The sequence below is a fragment of the Nelusetta ayraudi genome, unplaced genomic scaffold (genome assembly GCF_046127955.1).
Source record: "Nelusetta ayraudi isolate G7.1 ecotype Tasmania unplaced genomic scaffold, CSIRO-AGI_Nayr_v1 ptg000008l, whole genome shotgun sequence".
Taxonomy (NCBI): Eukaryota; Metazoa; Chordata; class Actinopteri; order Tetraodontiformes; family Monacanthidae; genus Nelusetta; species Nelusetta ayraudi.
Genome location: NW_027466058.1, coordinates 2,555,320 through 2,570,515, shown reverse-complemented (window position 1 = coordinate 2,570,515; position 15,196 = coordinate 2,555,320). Strand labels below are relative to the sequence as shown.

At 46.2% G+C, this 15,196-nt stretch overlaps 1 protein-coding gene across 14 annotated transcripts in view; it reads left to right on the top strand.

Moving 5' to 3' along the window:
- dst (dystonin) overlaps positions 1-15,196 on the top strand; it is a 91,943-nt gene that overhangs the window by 73,768 nt on the left and 2,979 nt on the right. For 4 of the 14 annotated variants that reach the window (XM_076018726.1, XM_076018735.1, XM_076018734.1 and 1 more), the window contains 27 exons: positions 79-201; positions 307-408; positions 901-1,002; positions 1,316-1,489; positions 2,052-2,207; positions 2,305-2,502; positions 2,722-2,850; positions 4,146-4,316; positions 5,274-5,429; positions 5,638-5,844; positions 6,044-6,163; positions 6,630-6,799; positions 6,875-7,034; positions 7,307-7,501; positions 7,588-7,716; positions 7,996-8,139; positions 8,310-8,498; positions 9,252-9,381; positions 9,553-9,716; positions 9,819-9,981; positions 10,063-10,217; positions 10,299-10,373; positions 10,558-10,575; positions 11,280-11,396; positions 12,744-12,861; positions 13,585-13,698; positions 14,901-15,085. In XM_076018726.1, the coding sequence (XP_075874841.1) occupies positions 79-201; positions 307-408; positions 901-1,002; positions 1,316-1,489; positions 2,052-2,207; positions 2,305-2,502; positions 2,722-2,850; positions 4,146-4,316; positions 5,274-5,429; positions 5,638-5,844; positions 6,044-6,163; positions 6,630-6,799; positions 6,875-7,034; positions 7,307-7,501; positions 7,588-7,716; positions 7,996-8,139; positions 8,310-8,498; positions 9,252-9,381; positions 9,553-9,716; positions 9,819-9,981; positions 10,063-10,217; positions 10,299-10,373; positions 10,558-10,575; positions 11,280-11,396; positions 12,744-12,861; positions 13,585-13,698; positions 14,901-15,085 (3,864 nt within the window). The remainder of the gene's footprint in view (positions 1-78; positions 202-306; positions 409-900; positions 1,003-1,315; positions 1,490-2,051; positions 2,208-2,304; positions 2,503-2,721; positions 2,851-4,145; positions 4,317-5,273; positions 5,430-5,637; positions 5,845-6,043; positions 6,164-6,629; positions 6,800-6,874; positions 7,035-7,306; positions 7,502-7,587; positions 7,717-7,995; positions 8,140-8,309; positions 8,499-9,251; positions 9,382-9,552; positions 9,717-9,818; positions 9,982-10,062; positions 10,218-10,298; positions 10,374-10,557; positions 10,576-11,279; positions 11,397-12,743; positions 12,862-13,584; positions 13,699-14,900; positions 15,086-15,196) is intronic. The other 10 variants (XM_076018736.1, XM_076018733.1, XM_076018729.1 and 7 more) reach the window with 5 other exon arrangements.

Genomic DNA, 15,196 nt, shown 5'->3' with positions numbered 1-15,196 from the left:
AATAAAATGAAATAAAAAATAAATCCAAAAACACTGTCGTCTTTGATTTAAACCTGGATTCTTTGTTGCGTCTTGCAGGGATTTAAAGAGGAGATTGATGGGCTGCAGGAGGAGCTCGATGCCGTTCAGAACCAGGGCGCAGAGCTCATGACTGCATGCGGCGAACCCGATAAACCCTTCATCAAGAAGAGTATTGATGAGGTAGCCTGTCTTCTCTGTCCTTTTACTCCTCAGTTGCAGGTTGTTTTTTTTTTTCAGCTTGTGACTCATTCGGAAAAAATATTTGCAACGTCCTCGTCCCGCCAGGTGAATTTGGCGTGGGAGAACCTGAACAAGAGCTGGAGAGAAAGAGTGGAGGGGCTGGAGGAAGCCATGCAGGCCGCCGTGCAGTTCCAGGACGGCATGCAGGTATTTGGAGATAATGTGAAGTGAATGACTGAGACGTGGCCGATGTCTGTTTCTTTGGTGGTGGACTTCTGAAAAATCTCATTGCACTTGGCCACATCTTATTTTTTATTTAATATATTTGGTAAATCCAGAGCTGTGCAAGCGTTGAAAAAGTTGAGCGAGTCTGTGAGGTTTGTGAGGCCCGTCAGAGGAAACCGCAGGTTGCCATGTTTTTTTTACTGCGCTTGATTGAAGTGATACAACATTTTTAAGAGAGCCCCGTTAAATTTGGAACAATAAACACCAGCTCCGGAACCAGGCTATGTTTGGCTGCATTTTGGCGTGTGCTGGGGCTCTTCTAGAAAAGGCAAAGTCGGCCGCATGGCTGCTCCACTTCCACCGACTTGTAAAAGGCCGCCTGCATTATGTTGATGCCGAGTGTGAAACCCGACTTCCTGCACGCTGAGCCGTGTCGCCTCCGAGTAACGCTGGTTCTCCCTCCTCGCAATGCAGGGCATGTTTGACTGGGTGGACATTCTGGAGGGCAAACTGGATTCCATGTCGCCCGTCGGCACGGACCTAGAAACTGTCAAGCAGCAGATTGTGGAGCTCAAGGTACAGTCTAAGGTTTTGTTTCTTTTGAAATGGTCATGTTAGAAGTGGCTCAGTAAATGACGTCTATGGCTTCGCTGAATGCCATAGAAGCTTCAACATGTTATACCAGCTGTTTCTTTGCATCAGCTGCCCCGGTTGGCCGCTTCTGCACTGGAGATAAAAGCTCCGGCTTCCAAGCGAAAACCCCTTTGTCTTTGCTGCACAATGAGTCAGCTCTGGTCCTGAATGGCCGCACCTCACCTGGACCAGTTGTATTGTCCTTTCTATTGATTGGGCGGCTACCCCGGTGTGTCTCTGTGCTCGCGTCTCCCAGGAGTTTAAAGGCGAGGCGTACCAGCTGCAGATAGAGATGGAGCGCCTCAACCACCAGGCGGGACTCCTGCTGAAGAAGGTGACGGAGGAGGCCGACCGCTGCGCCATCCAGGAGCCCATGTCGGAGCTGAAGATGCTCTGGAACAACCTGGACGAAAAAATCATCGGTAGACAGGTCAGAAAAGGGAATAAAACATATAGATTGAGTGTATAATATAATACAAAAGACTTTGTTGTTTGGTGTTTCTAGATGGTTCAAGATTTCACCAGAATTGAGAAAAGTTCATTTGTTTCTTTGGTTTTCAACTCTTTGAAGTGCAACCACATACGTTTGAGTTGTTTGTTACACCTCTGAGACTGTAGTCTAACCCCTCTACACTCTTATGAGGCCCCACAAAGCACTAGCTACAGTTGAGCCTTTTTGCCGGAGCCTGCAAATGAGAATACATTTGATTTTGCTTGGTTTTTCTAACGATGCAAGACCACCAGAAACCAAGCTAAATGAAAAATAAAGAGCTAGAAAATGGTATGATATGGCACATTTAAATATCACAATTTAAACACTCAGACTTCTACACATAAAAAACGTCTTTGCCGTCAGACATTTGTTTGACTGCAGTGACGCACATCTCCATGTGGCATAAACAGCACGTTATCACTCTGGCCTCTGGTCCAGCGCAAAGGCTGTCACCCTCACCATCTCAATATCTAATGGATTTAATCTGTCATTAATCCAGCACAAACTGGAGCGCGGCCTTCTGGCTCTGGGCCAGTTCCAGCACGCACTGGACGAGCTGCTGGCCTGGATGAGCCACACGGAGGAGCTGCTCGGCGAGCAGAAGAAGGCCGGCGGAGACCCCAAGGCCATCGAGATCGAGCTCGCCAAGCATCACGTGAGACCAGCAGGAGATCTGCGAGGAGGCGGCTTCTCCGTTACTGCTTTTTTTGTGCTAATACCTTGCATTGGTTTCGCCTGAATTGCAACTTCAGGTTCTCCAGAATGACGTTTTGGCTCACGAGGCGACGGTGGAGACGGTCAACAAGGCCGGGAACGACCTGGTGGAGTCCAGCGCTGGCGAGGAGGCTTCCAACCTGCAGGGCAAACTGGAGAACCTGAACCAGCGGTGGAAGACCATCCTGGAGAAGACGGCAAAGAGGAAGCAGAAGCTGGAGAGCGCTCTGCTCCAGGTCTCTCCTCCTCCCAGTCAAATAATAATTGTTGCTTATTTTTATGGGGCAGGACTGATTTGATTAAACTAAAAAGAGTGCAGTTGATTTTTAAACAGTTGTCGCAAAAAAAATGACTAAATGAATCCAAAAGCTGGAGCTCAGCGCCGCTCCGAGGTCCTCCGCCCCTGAGCCGCGGGGTCGCTAACAATGAGTGACTCGGGTCGCATTGTGTTGCAGGCACAAGGTTTCCATGGCGAGATAGAAGATATGCAGCAGTGGCTGAAAGACACAGATCGTCAGCTGTTGGCATCAAAGGCCGTGGGAGGCTTACCAGACACGGCGCGGGAGCAGCTTAACGCCCATCTGGTATGTGTGTGTTGTGACAATATGAAAGGCCCCGGCATGCAGATGGCTGGCTTTACGCAGAAGTCCTCCCTATGTTTTAGCCCAAGTGTGAAAAATTAAATGACACTGCAAAATGCACCGTACACAACCCCACCAGCCCGAGTCAGCGGCACAAAAACTCTTTGAAAGTGTTTCTAATTGATTCAAGCATGTTGGCCTGTAATGAATCCCGCAGTGTTTCCCTTCTTGTGTTTCACCCCCTCCCTCTGCTTTAATAGAGATACCAGTGAAAGTCTGGCAACAAGGGTTTTCTTGTTATGAGGGATGGTCCCTAAGATGCTGTGGTGGGTCAGGCATTTCACGCCTCGGCCTTCAGTGACGCCGTACTTAATCCCATCTAAATTAATACACCTTGTAATACCACTAGGGCACCACTTGAGAATCCATTCAGAATCTCATTTACACTTAACATCACCCTAAAGTAGGGCAGTTGAGCAACACTTCAGAGCATTTAAAATCAATGAGCTGGCATTCAGACTTAAGGGTAGGAAACAAAGATTGTGGATGTTATCAAAACTTACAAAATAAAAGGCAATTTTAAGAGAGTAGCCAACAATGTTTTAATTAAGTCCAGCAAAAGTATGCTAAATTTGTACACTACAACAATGTGAGCAGTACAATCAAGTGGATATAACACAACATAAACAGAGCAGACTATGAATGATAATTGAATTTACATATGTACCAAAAAAAAAAGCTTTTGGTCAACACTGACGGCCCACCACTGTTAAAATGAAGGCAAGGCAAGGCAAGGCAAGGCAAGGCAAGTTTATTTGTATAGCACATTTTCAGACACAAGATAATTCAAAATGCTTGTACAGAAACAGGAACAAGAAGGCAAAACATACAACACAACACAGGCAGTAAAAGCAATTAGTAAAACAGAAATAAAAGGCAAAGTTATTAAATAGTAATCACAGAATCATGATAAACAGAAATTAAAAACAAAGTTATTAAAATAGTAATAAAACAAGAAAAAACATCATACAGTGTAAGACAAATTTGATTTGATAAAAGTCAGTTTTAAAAAGTCTTTAGCCTTGATTTAAAAGTCAAGGCTAAAGACTTTTGAAGGGAGTGTTGAGTGTTGCAGACTTTTATAGACTCAAGTCATTTCCAACTATTCTTTTAACCCGCTCCCAACATGAAGCACCTTCCCTCCCTGACTCAGCGTCAACATTACAAACTCGCGCTCCAGCTTGAGCAGCACCGTGACCTGCTTCCTCTAACGAGAGCGTCGCTGCTGCTCCTTGCAGGAGCTGTGTTCAGTCTTGGAGGCCAAGGAGGAGCTCTACCAGGAGCTGCTGAACAAGGGCCAGCAGCTCCTCACCGTGATGCCCGAGGGCCCCGACAGCAACACGGAGCAGGACCTGGCCAACCTGAAGGACAAGTGGGAATCGGTGCGGGGGAAGTCGGCTGAGAGAAAGGTATGCGAGCGAGGACGGTGGTGTTTCTGTGATTCGAGAGCCAGAGAGTGCCAGAGAGAGAGAGACTGCTAACACACACTTTGAGCCATGACTCTGCACTTGTAAGCCTCTAATCCCCAAGTGCTGATAATGAAGGGTGTAGGGTCACAGCGCTGGCAGGGACGCACAGGATGTGGCCGTGCAGTAGATCATAGCAGGAGAGTGAACGTCTGCTTCAGCTAGCGGAGCTAAAAGACCGACTCAGTGAGCCAAAATAAAGACTCCTCACTCTCTGGTGTCATTTTGGGGAATTTTGATCCTTCACAAATTTGTGGCAGCGTATATATAAACAGCACAATTTTTCTTGGTTATTTATTTTAAGCACCGGAGCATAGATCCCTCTTCCAGGTTATCTAGTTTTATTATCAAATTTATTTTATGTCCCTTTTCTAACTTGATTTGTGTTTCTTCATAGTACATCAAACTGTACCGCAGGCCTGAGCTCTGCCGAGCTCTGCTGCACTGGTGACTCCCAGCCTGCTCCTGTGTAACAGCAGAAACGTGTGTTTTTATAATGAAGCTGCGTCGTTCACCGCAGCCCCGTCGTTCACTCTCGGAGAAACACATTGACGAGCCGTCCAGCTCCTCGGGGGTTTGCAATGCCTCTTTGAAAATGAGACGGGGCTCAGTAGTCATGTAACGAGACCACGTCGCAGGCTGGGAAAAAAAAAAAAAAAAAATTCAGCGGTGGATGTTTGACTCATTCGATTAAAAGCTCGTTACTGGCTCCCCGCAGTCAGCCTCTCCAGAGATGTGAACTTCCTCGCTGTAAACAGAGGTCGCGTCTGGCACGGCTGATGTCACCTTCCATCTTTATCCAGTGTTGTGGCAACCGTTTGCTTTGTTTTTTTTTTTCCTGATTTTTTTTTTTTCCCCGAACGCCCACTGATGGTTTTCTCCTCGGCGTCCGTCTCGCAGGTCAAGCTGGAGGAGGCACTGACGCAGGCCACCGATTTCCACAACTCGCTGCAGGACTTCATCAACTGGCTGACCCAGGCTGAGCAGACGCTCAACATGGTCTCCCCCGCCTCCCTCATCCTGGAGACCATCATGTTTCAGATCGATGAGCACAAGGTGACGAAGCACCGCTGACGGATGACTTCCTGTTCGACCTGTGTGATTGTTTTGCAAGCTGCTGCCGTGGTGGTGGTCGGCCGGGATGCTGGGAAAATATCCACATCCTGCTGAAAATGTTTTGCTTGTTGTTGTCTCAGTCACTCGTTAGCAGCACTAGCTTTTGCCCTCATTGTTTTAACTCCTGATTCCGCTCGTCCTCACCCAGGTGTTTGTGACGGAGGTGAACTCTCACAGGGACCACATCATCGAGCTGGACAAGACGGGGACGCACCTGAAGTATTTCAGCCAGAAGCAGGACGTGGTGCTGATCAAGAACCTGCTGCTCAGCGTGCAGGGCCGCTGGGAGAAGCTGGTGCAGCGCTCAGTGGAGCGCGGGCGGCAGTTGGACGATGCCAGGAAGAGAGCCAAGCAGGTGCGGCTCTGGTTTTGTTTTGTAATATCTGTTAGAAAAGGTTTCTGCTGCGGAGTTAAAACCGGAAAACAAGGAAACATAAAGTCCTTTTTGTCGCATTGTCAGACTTTTTTCCTCTTCCTTACAACCCGAGTACGTATCGGCTTTCGCTCTGCCGTTGGACTGCTGGTCACTGCGCTTGTTTCTTGTCACTCGTCAGTTCCACGAGTCTTGGAATAAACTCATGGAGTGGTTGGACGAATCCGAGAGGAACCTGGACTCAGAAGTGGAAATTGCTAACGAGCCGGATAAAATCAAGACTCAGCTGACGCAGCACAAGGTGATTAAAACTTTATTTCCACAATATCATGTTCCTCTCGTTAAATCATTCCCATTTTTCTTAGTATGCTTTATTTGTTTATCAGATTGTAAGACAACATCAAGTTTTGTTCAGTTAGACGGCAGGAATGTCATGGTTGATTATGAATGAAAACTGCTTTGTTTGAATTTACTGCACAATACAGTTGTGTTTATACTTTTTACTTTTTCTTTTTTTTTTTTTTTTTTTTAAATACCCCTCTCTTCCCTTTGTTGTTTTGCAATATTTTTGGGGATGCTGTTCTAATCCTAACCATAATCCCTGGATGAACCATTAGGGGGTGACCTTGCTTTAGGATGCTGTACCTCTAATCTCAGTGTGTCGCTGCTGTTGTTGAATTTGGACACTGTTTCTTGGTTGACCCTCATTCTGCTTGTCATGAAAAGAAGAAGAAGAGCTCAATGTGTTGACATCTTGTGATTGACAGGAGTTCCAAAAGGCTCTGGGCAGCAAGCACTCGGTGTACGACACCACCAGTCGGACGGGGCGGGCGCTGAAAGACAAGACCAGCCTCCAGGACGACAAGCAGAAGCTGGACGACATGCTGAGCGAGCTGAGGGACAGATGGGACACTGTGTGCGGCAAGTCGGTCGAGAGGTAAGTGGGGAGCCACCCCCATCACCCCCAATCCCCAGCCGGCCGCCATCGATTGATTCCTTCGCTCCCGTGCAGGCAAAACAAGCTGGAGGAGGCGCTGTTGTTCTCCGGACAGTTCACGGACGCCCTGCAGGCTCTGATCGACTGGCTTTACAGAGTGGAGCCTCAGCTGGCCGAGGACCAGCCTGTGCACGGAGACATAGACCTGGTCCTCAACCTCATAGACAGCCACAAGGTAAGAAAAACAACATAAAAACATTGCAGCCAATGAGGTGATGGTGATCTGCTTTAGTGGAAAGTAAGATAAAGCACTTTTTCTTACTTTCCTTTCTCTCTTATTGTCTGTCACCACAAGTTTTTGCTTCGGCAAAACTGTCTTGAAACAAATCTATCTACTATATATGTTGTTGATAACTATTTTTTATTCTTACTGCACTAACTCATCTTAAAATTTTGCTTCAAGTACACAATCACTCTGAGTTGACGCTGTTTCCCCCACGGCCGCAGGTTTTCCAGAAGGAGTTGGGCAAGCGAACGGTGAGCGTCCAGGCGCTCAAGCGCTCGGCGCGGGAGCTGACCGATAGCAGCCACGACGACTCGACGTGGGTCAAGGTGCAGATGCAGGAGCTGAGCACCCGCTGGGAGACCGTGTGCAACCTGTCCGTGTCCAAGCAGACGCGCCTGGAGCAGGCCCTGTCTCAGGTACTGCCCCTCCCCCATCCTCTCACCCTATCATTGCGAGGCGGCAGAGCGACGCCGACTGATGGTCTGTGCCCTCTTGCCCGCAGGCGGAGGAGTTCCACTCCACCGTCCACATCCTGCTGGAGTGGCTGGCGGAGGCCGAGCAGAGTCTGCGTTTCCACGGCAGCCTGCCCGACGACGAGGAGGCTCTTCAGACGCTTATTGAGCAGCACAAGGTGAGAAAGGCAAACATTTGTCATCCTGACAGCAGCGACCACAGATTTATTATTTTCAGCTGAAGCTTCGTCGGGTCTGTTTTCACGCTCTTTGATGAGTTTAGGCAAAATGTCACACCGTCGATGTTAAAACTAATTTCCTCTTTTTCCCATCGGCCTCCTTTCAACATTGAAATAAACTTTTGGGAAAAGAATGCCTCGTTTTCAAGTTTCCTTTATTATTTGTATTTTTTTTTTTTTTCCAAACCTCAAATCTTTTTCCGTTGTGGCTTTTTCAAGGAGTTCATGAAGAAACTGGAGGAGAAGCGAGGGGCTCTGAATAAAGCCATCAGCATGGGCGAAGATATCCTGACCAACAGCCATCCAGACTCCATCACCACCGTCAAACACTGGAACACCATCATTAAAGCCCGCTTTGAGGAGGTCAGTTCACAGCGTGACTGTTGCCGTGACCGCAGGTATCGATTAATAACCCGGTGTCTAATCCTCCAACTGCAGCGGCTGAGTCACTTTAGCAAAGCGTGCATATAAAAAAAAGAAAAGAAAAACTGAAGCTGTTTTACACAGACAGTGTGCCACTGATGTGTTCACAGGTGCAGGCCTGGGCCAGGCAGCACCAGCAGCGGCTGGCGGGGGCGCTCACTGAGCTGCTGAGCACCCAGGAGCTGCTGGAGAACCTGCTGAAGTGGCTCCAGTGGGCCGAGAGCAACCTGGATGACAAGGACAAGGAGGTGCTGCCGCAGGAGATCGACGAGGTCAAAGGCCTCATCGCCGAGCACCAGGCAAGCCAAGCAGCTGTAGCGATGGGACCATCTCAGATATTCAGCTGTCATTCTGGATTAATAGCCAATAATCCAACAGCAGGTTTAGGTTTGCAGTCTTCTGCTTAAAACCAACGCTTCCTTCCAGACTGAGAAGTATTAGTGTCCTTTGTGACATCACAAAGAGATCTAAAAAGTGACACAAGCAATTGAAGTGAAGGATGGGCTTGTATCATTTGTCAGATGAGTTCAGCAACGGGTTACAAACATCGGCTGCGTTCAGACTGTCAGCCAAAATCCAATTTTTAGCCCATCCAGATTGAAACTGCACGGCTCCTTTGTAGTCTGAACAGTCACAAATCGCATAAAATCCGATTTTTGCATAACAGATTGAAACCACCTTCGGGAGATAGTTTCAAATTGCATTTGTCTCAGTGTCAGACATGTATCTCAACAACTCGATTTAGTTTTTGCTGCTGTTGCAATGATACGACATCATACACAAAACGCGCTGGACGACGCCTCCTCTCCTTCGTCGTTGCTACAGCAACCTGTCAGAGTAATGGGGCCCAGTCTGAACAGAGCCAGGTCCCATTTGGACACCTGCGGATTTGAGGAGGAATCTGATTTGAATCAGATTTGCCTGCAGTCTGAACGCCATATTGTCGTTGTTAGCGAGTTAAATTTCATATCATCTTTGGTCGCCGCTGCCGGACGGGTCTGCAGTGCACGATCCAAAATACTGAAAGTCCTCCTTGTCCCGTGTCGCCACAGGCGTTCATGGAGGAAATGACCAGGAAGCAGCCCGATGTCGACAAGATCACCAAGACGCACAAGCGCAAGGCCGCCGTGGAATCCCAGAGCCACTCTCAGATCCCAGTGCTGGGCAAAGGAAGACACGGAAGTACGTGTTTTCCACACAGAGGGCCCCCTCGGCCGGGGCATGACCCCAGCCATCTGGCCCGCTCGCTGAGTCACATCCTCCTCGCTGCTCTGCTGCTGCACCTGGAGTGATGTCACCCCAGTGCCATTCTGCCGGCCGGGACGATGAAAGCGTTTGTCTCTCGCCCCGCAGGAAAGCGTTCCCCCACGCAGACCATGTACGCGGCGGCGACCCAGGCCCCCATCGAGACCAAGAACCCCCGGGTCAACCTGCTGGTGACCAAGTGGCAGCACGTGTGGCTGCTGGCTTTGGACAGGAGGAGGAAGCTCAACGACGCCCTCGACAGGCTGGAAGAGGTCGCAACAACGCAGAAACGCTTCTCATCAGCATCAGTGCGCCTGTGCGTCTAGAGTTGCTCATGGCCTTTTTTTTTTCTTCTTTTTTTCCCCTCGTTGCAGTTGAAAGAATTTGCCAACTTCGACTTCGACGTGTGGAGGAAGCGCTACATGCGCTGGATGAACCACAAGAAGTCCCGCGTCATGGACTTCTTCCGCCGCATTGACAAGGACCAAGACGGCAAAGTGACCCGGCAGGAGTTCATCGAAGGAATCCTCTCCTCCAGTGAGCGCCTGGCTCTCACATCTAAGCAGCAACCCCACCCAGAAACACTTCATTTCTGAACACAACTGTGCCGTTTAACAGAATTCCCCACCAGCCGACTGGAGATGAGCGCCGTGGCGGACATATTCGACCGGGACGGCGACGGCTACATCGACTACTACGAGTTTGTGGCTGCGCTTCATCCCAACAAGGACGCCTACAAACCGCTCACAGACGCTGATAAAATTGAAGATGAGGTAAAGCATCAAACTAGGAATGCATGAATAGAATAACATGTCTGCAAGAGCGATGAGGTGACATACACTGTTTATTTTCAGGTGACGCGTCAAGTAGCAAAGTGCAAATGTCCAAAACGATTCCAAGTGGAGCAAATTGGTGCCAACAAATACCGGGTGAGCACTTTGTTAGCACAGACAATGTTAATAGTTGTTTTTTCCCCAGTAAACACAGTGCAAATGATTCCAAAAACATAACAAAGGCTTGATTTCATGTGAGAAACCCTCGGGGAGGTAGGTGTGTCAGTGTGATTGCATCAACTCTAACCTTCTCTGCTTTCATTGTTCTTTACATCACCAGTTCTACCTTGGAAACCAGGTACATATGGAAGTTCTACTCTGTTTATAACCTTTTTTGTTTTGTGGCATACAAAAGCTTTTATCATTTTACCATGCTGGCTGTCCTTTTAACACACTCTGTCCAGACTTCTGGCTGATGAAACTCAGAAGCAGAAATTATCAGACATGAAAAATCTGGTAAAAAAAAATGTTAGATTTTTTTTTAAGCATTTCTTTGTCAATTTAGTTTTGTTAACCAATGACAAAAGGAGGAAATTTACAGATTCCTCTGCTTTTGAGTTTCAGAAAATCCCTTTTTCTTTTAAAGCGATGGTGTCATTTCAGCCCATAGCTCCTATTGGTCCGCAGACATAATTGCATCTGCTGGGCAGTCTGGATGATAATGCTTTCTGTGTGCTTCCATTATGGTGCTTCAGTATCTTGGGAGTGAATTACTTCAATACTGGCTGGCATTTGTTTTGTGTAACTGACAATAATAGACTTTCTGAATTGGTTTATTCTGATGATGTTAATTGCCCTTTTAAAAAAAAAAATCTGTTTGAGTTAACATGTTTTGACCTGTTGCATGCTGCAGTTTATATGCCTCATATGCTTCCTTCAGCTTTGTTAAGGTTAATGATGGGACATGCCAGTATGAGGGTACAGGGGCATCAGTGTTGGTATACAGTGTGAAGTAGTTTTGTCTTTGTCACAACAATTGAATTGAAATAATTCTTTTGACAGTTCGGTCTGGTTCACTGCTTACATGACTCCTTAATCGGCGATGAGACAATAGCAAACAGGGACAGTCAAAATCTTACCCCCCACCTACACGTTGCAGTTTTGGAAAGCTGTATTCTGGTAAATGGTTATTCTTAAGATGTGTCTTGTGCCTCTTTTTTCCTCCAGATCATCATCACCTTTAATGTATTTTTGATCACTTAAATCACCAGTGGCATTGAAACCATTCAGTTAATCATTTGGAGTGCGGGATTGTTAATGTTTCGGCGAGACTCATAGATAAGAGACGAAACAGCGGGCACTTCAGCGGAGGCTCATCTTGTTTGGTCATGTCTGCGTGTCACACTGTGGTGGATTAGACAGAGCTGATTGGACCCATCCCTCATGTGTCATCGAAGCCGATAGCTGCATTCGGATCCGCATCAAGTGTCAATGCATCCTCCTCCTCTTCTGCTACTTGGAGTTGTAGCTGTAGAAAGTGCAACACAGTGTCAGATTGTGGGAAAGATCGCTGTTTGTCCGCTCGATCATGGTGTGAGACTATTTGTCCTCGACAGAAAGCATGCGGTTGTGATCGTCCCGTGTGATCTCTCTGTGTGTGTGTCGTCGTCGTCGTCGTGCTAACGCTCGCCGTCACATCCAACTGGTCCGACTTCACTTCTCCCATCAGCTCGGAGACGCCGTTCGCTTCCGCTAACATGCTAACACGCTGGGCACTCCTTTGGATGCGAAGGGTTGATGGGAGAGTAAAATGAATGCACACTACTGCCGCCCAGTGGTGCTTTCAGGTTATTTCTTAGGTTACTTTCAATTAGTAGAAATGTCAGGAGAAACTTGTCATCAGAAGCTCAGACATTTGAATCCACACTGTGCTTCAAAAATATATTTATGTTTTGTTTTGTTTTGTTTTTTAAATATAGATGTCTCCCCATTTAAATCTGTAGATTTAATAAAAGTGTTGTTTGAACTGCAAACCAAGTAGTTTAATGTTTTTAATTGTAGGAATTACAATATTCAAGTTTTTCCATGAACAAAACTTTTTTAAACAAATTTTACTAGTACAAGTACTTTATGTATAGAAACTGGGCATAAAAAAAACTAAACAGTGGTGTGTCAAACACTAGAAAAGAGGGTCAACCACATCCAACACTCACTCTCACCAGTTGGATTGACTGTCGTGTGATTTGTGTGTCTTAAAATTTTGTGTCATGATCCATGTGTAAATCTGTGCAACATGAAACGGAAATCATTCCTATTCAGACCAAATAATTTCTATTACATCGATTCATTCTTTTTGCATGATTGTCTATCTCTATATATACACATTTGTTTAATTCAACAGACAAACTGATTGGAATACATTTGATTATTCAGACCATTTTGATTTCCATTGTTGCACAGCTGCCACCGGCCTCTCGTGCAAAGCTTTACTCACACTTTCCCTGTGTCTTCCTCCCTCCTCCGCAGTTCGGAGACTCTCAGCAGCTTCGGCTGGTGCGGATTTTGCGCAGCACCGTGATGGTGCGGGTGGGCGGAGGCTGGATGGCGCTGGATGAGTTTCTGGTGAAGAATGACCCCTGCCGAGGTGAGTTCAGCAAGTCGGCCAAAAGAAACGCTGCACTCAGCACCTGGCTTTTAAATTTAGAAATATTTCTTTATTATTATCTAAAAGCTTATTGGGTAAGGTGCAGATCGGTGTGATTTTTTAGTTTCGATCCATTTTTGACTGCTGATAGTGAGTATGTGCCTTTACACCAGTGTGTATAGGTATCTTTATTCTAAAGTTGTCAATGGATGGTATGATTTTCATGGTTGAATTTATACCTTTGAACATTTAAACCCACAATCCAAGTTGACGTAGGTCAGTTCAGTAAGTATCAAGACTCTACCATCAATCAGGATGTGGATCATCTTTTTTTTTTTCCTTCTGTTTTTAGACCAAATTCTGTTAAAAAAAAAAAAAAAAAAAAAAAAAATCCTTTTTGGATTTTATTTGATAAATGTGTTAAACTTGCTACATTTGTATTGACAAAAGATATGGGGCATTTAATTGTCAAAATTAGGTTAATTAGTTGGTCACTATCCTAAAATCATGAATCATTTTTAAATTTTTAAAGTCTTTTTTTTTTTTTTTAATATTTGGTTACCAGCCAACTGCAATAAACATTACCTTTAGTTTTTAATGAAGCAAAAGCTCAATGTGCCCTACTTGTTTCTTTCATCCTCTGTATTAACTATCAATTTCCTTTTCTTCCTCCCCCCCTTTGCTAAACTTCCCTCCTGCTGAAAACGGTTTCGCTCCTTCTAGTCCATCACCACGGCAGCAAAATGTTGCGCTCGGAATCAAACTCTTCGATTACTCAGTCTCCCATAGGTTGGCAAATCTCAAACTTTCTCACCATGCTCCATGAACCCACCTGTGGTATGTGTGTCTGCACATCCGAGCGTGTGTCGCTTGCGTTGGTGTGTGTGCGCCACTGACTGCGCCGCCTGGGTGTGTGTGCGTGCGCGCTCATCGTGAATGAGTCAACGTCTCACGTCAGTCACGGTCACCTAGCGACAGCTGCTTTCCATGCATGCGTCTCGTGTGTGTGTGTGTGTGTGTGATTTTTTTTTTCGTGAGTCACACCACCTCCTGTGGGTTTTCTCTCAAGAACTGTCATGGCCCTCGAGGGCCAGATTAGCAGCTTTTATTTTGCTTTCTCAGCATGAAAGAGAGCTTATTTTGCAGTGGTTTCCAGATTTGCTGGACTATCAAACAAGTAATAGAAAAAAAACAAACAGTTGAAGAGTTGGGGAGATGAACACCTGATAAAGTCTAGCATCATCCATGAGCAGTGTACTGAGGATTATTTTGCAAATGTAATTGATTGCAATTACAAGTAGTACTCAAAGCAGAGAGAGGTAACTCAACTGGCAGGCGAGTGGTAGGGGGCGCTGCAATTCCGAACTTGACAAAAGATGCATGTTAACCAGTTTGTTTGTGTGAACAACAGGCACGGGGTCCGTCTGGTTTGGTCCATTTCATGAAGTCTTGCTGTGCAATTATTTTTAATTTGCTTAATATAGTATGAGAGTATTTCAGATTGGTTGTGAGATTCGTACAGTACAAAACCGTGAGTTTATCCTGCAGCTGCGTATCCAATAGCTGCTCTGGTAGTTTGTTTAATTTTCATTTGCAGGCCGAGTTCATTTATTGATTTATTTATTTTGCATAGATATCCTTTATTTTTTCTTTATCTGACCATGATTTCATCATGTCAGTCTCACTGCTACTTTTTCCACATTACTCATGTAGAAAGTCCTGGAACTAGCTGGGGAATGTGATGCTATTTACAGATAAAATAGACACAGTATCACCGTTGAACCCACTGCTTCTAAATTGTCAAAATCAAATTTTGGACATTTCTGGATAGTACGCAATTTAAAATGAAAATTAGGTTAGCTATGGAATCATAAAATGACTATTTCCTCCCTCTAAGCACCACGTTCTGTCACAGTTTCCAGGATTTGTTTGAAGGAAAATGTGACTTTGAAATCCAGACCAAATGTGAGAAACAACGTCAGTTCTGAGAAATCCTTACCTTCTTATTAATAACACTGACCTGGTGTGCTGCTCCTCAGCTAAAGGCAGGACCAACATGGAACTGCGGGAGAAGTTCATCCTCCCGGAGGGAACCACTCAGGTGATGGCCAGCTTCCGCTACCGAGGTCGGAGGTCGCGGCCCTCGTCCAGAGGAGCCTCCCCCAACAGGTCCACCTCCAGTCAGAGCTGCCTGGTTCATCCTGCCACCACCACCACGGCCAAGGTGAGCTGCTCCTCTCGCCCGCCCATCGCTCGGCCGTTTCACGCCCATTTTGTCTCCCACAGTTCAACTCTACACTGTTTGATTACATCCTTTTTTTTTTTTTTCTTTACA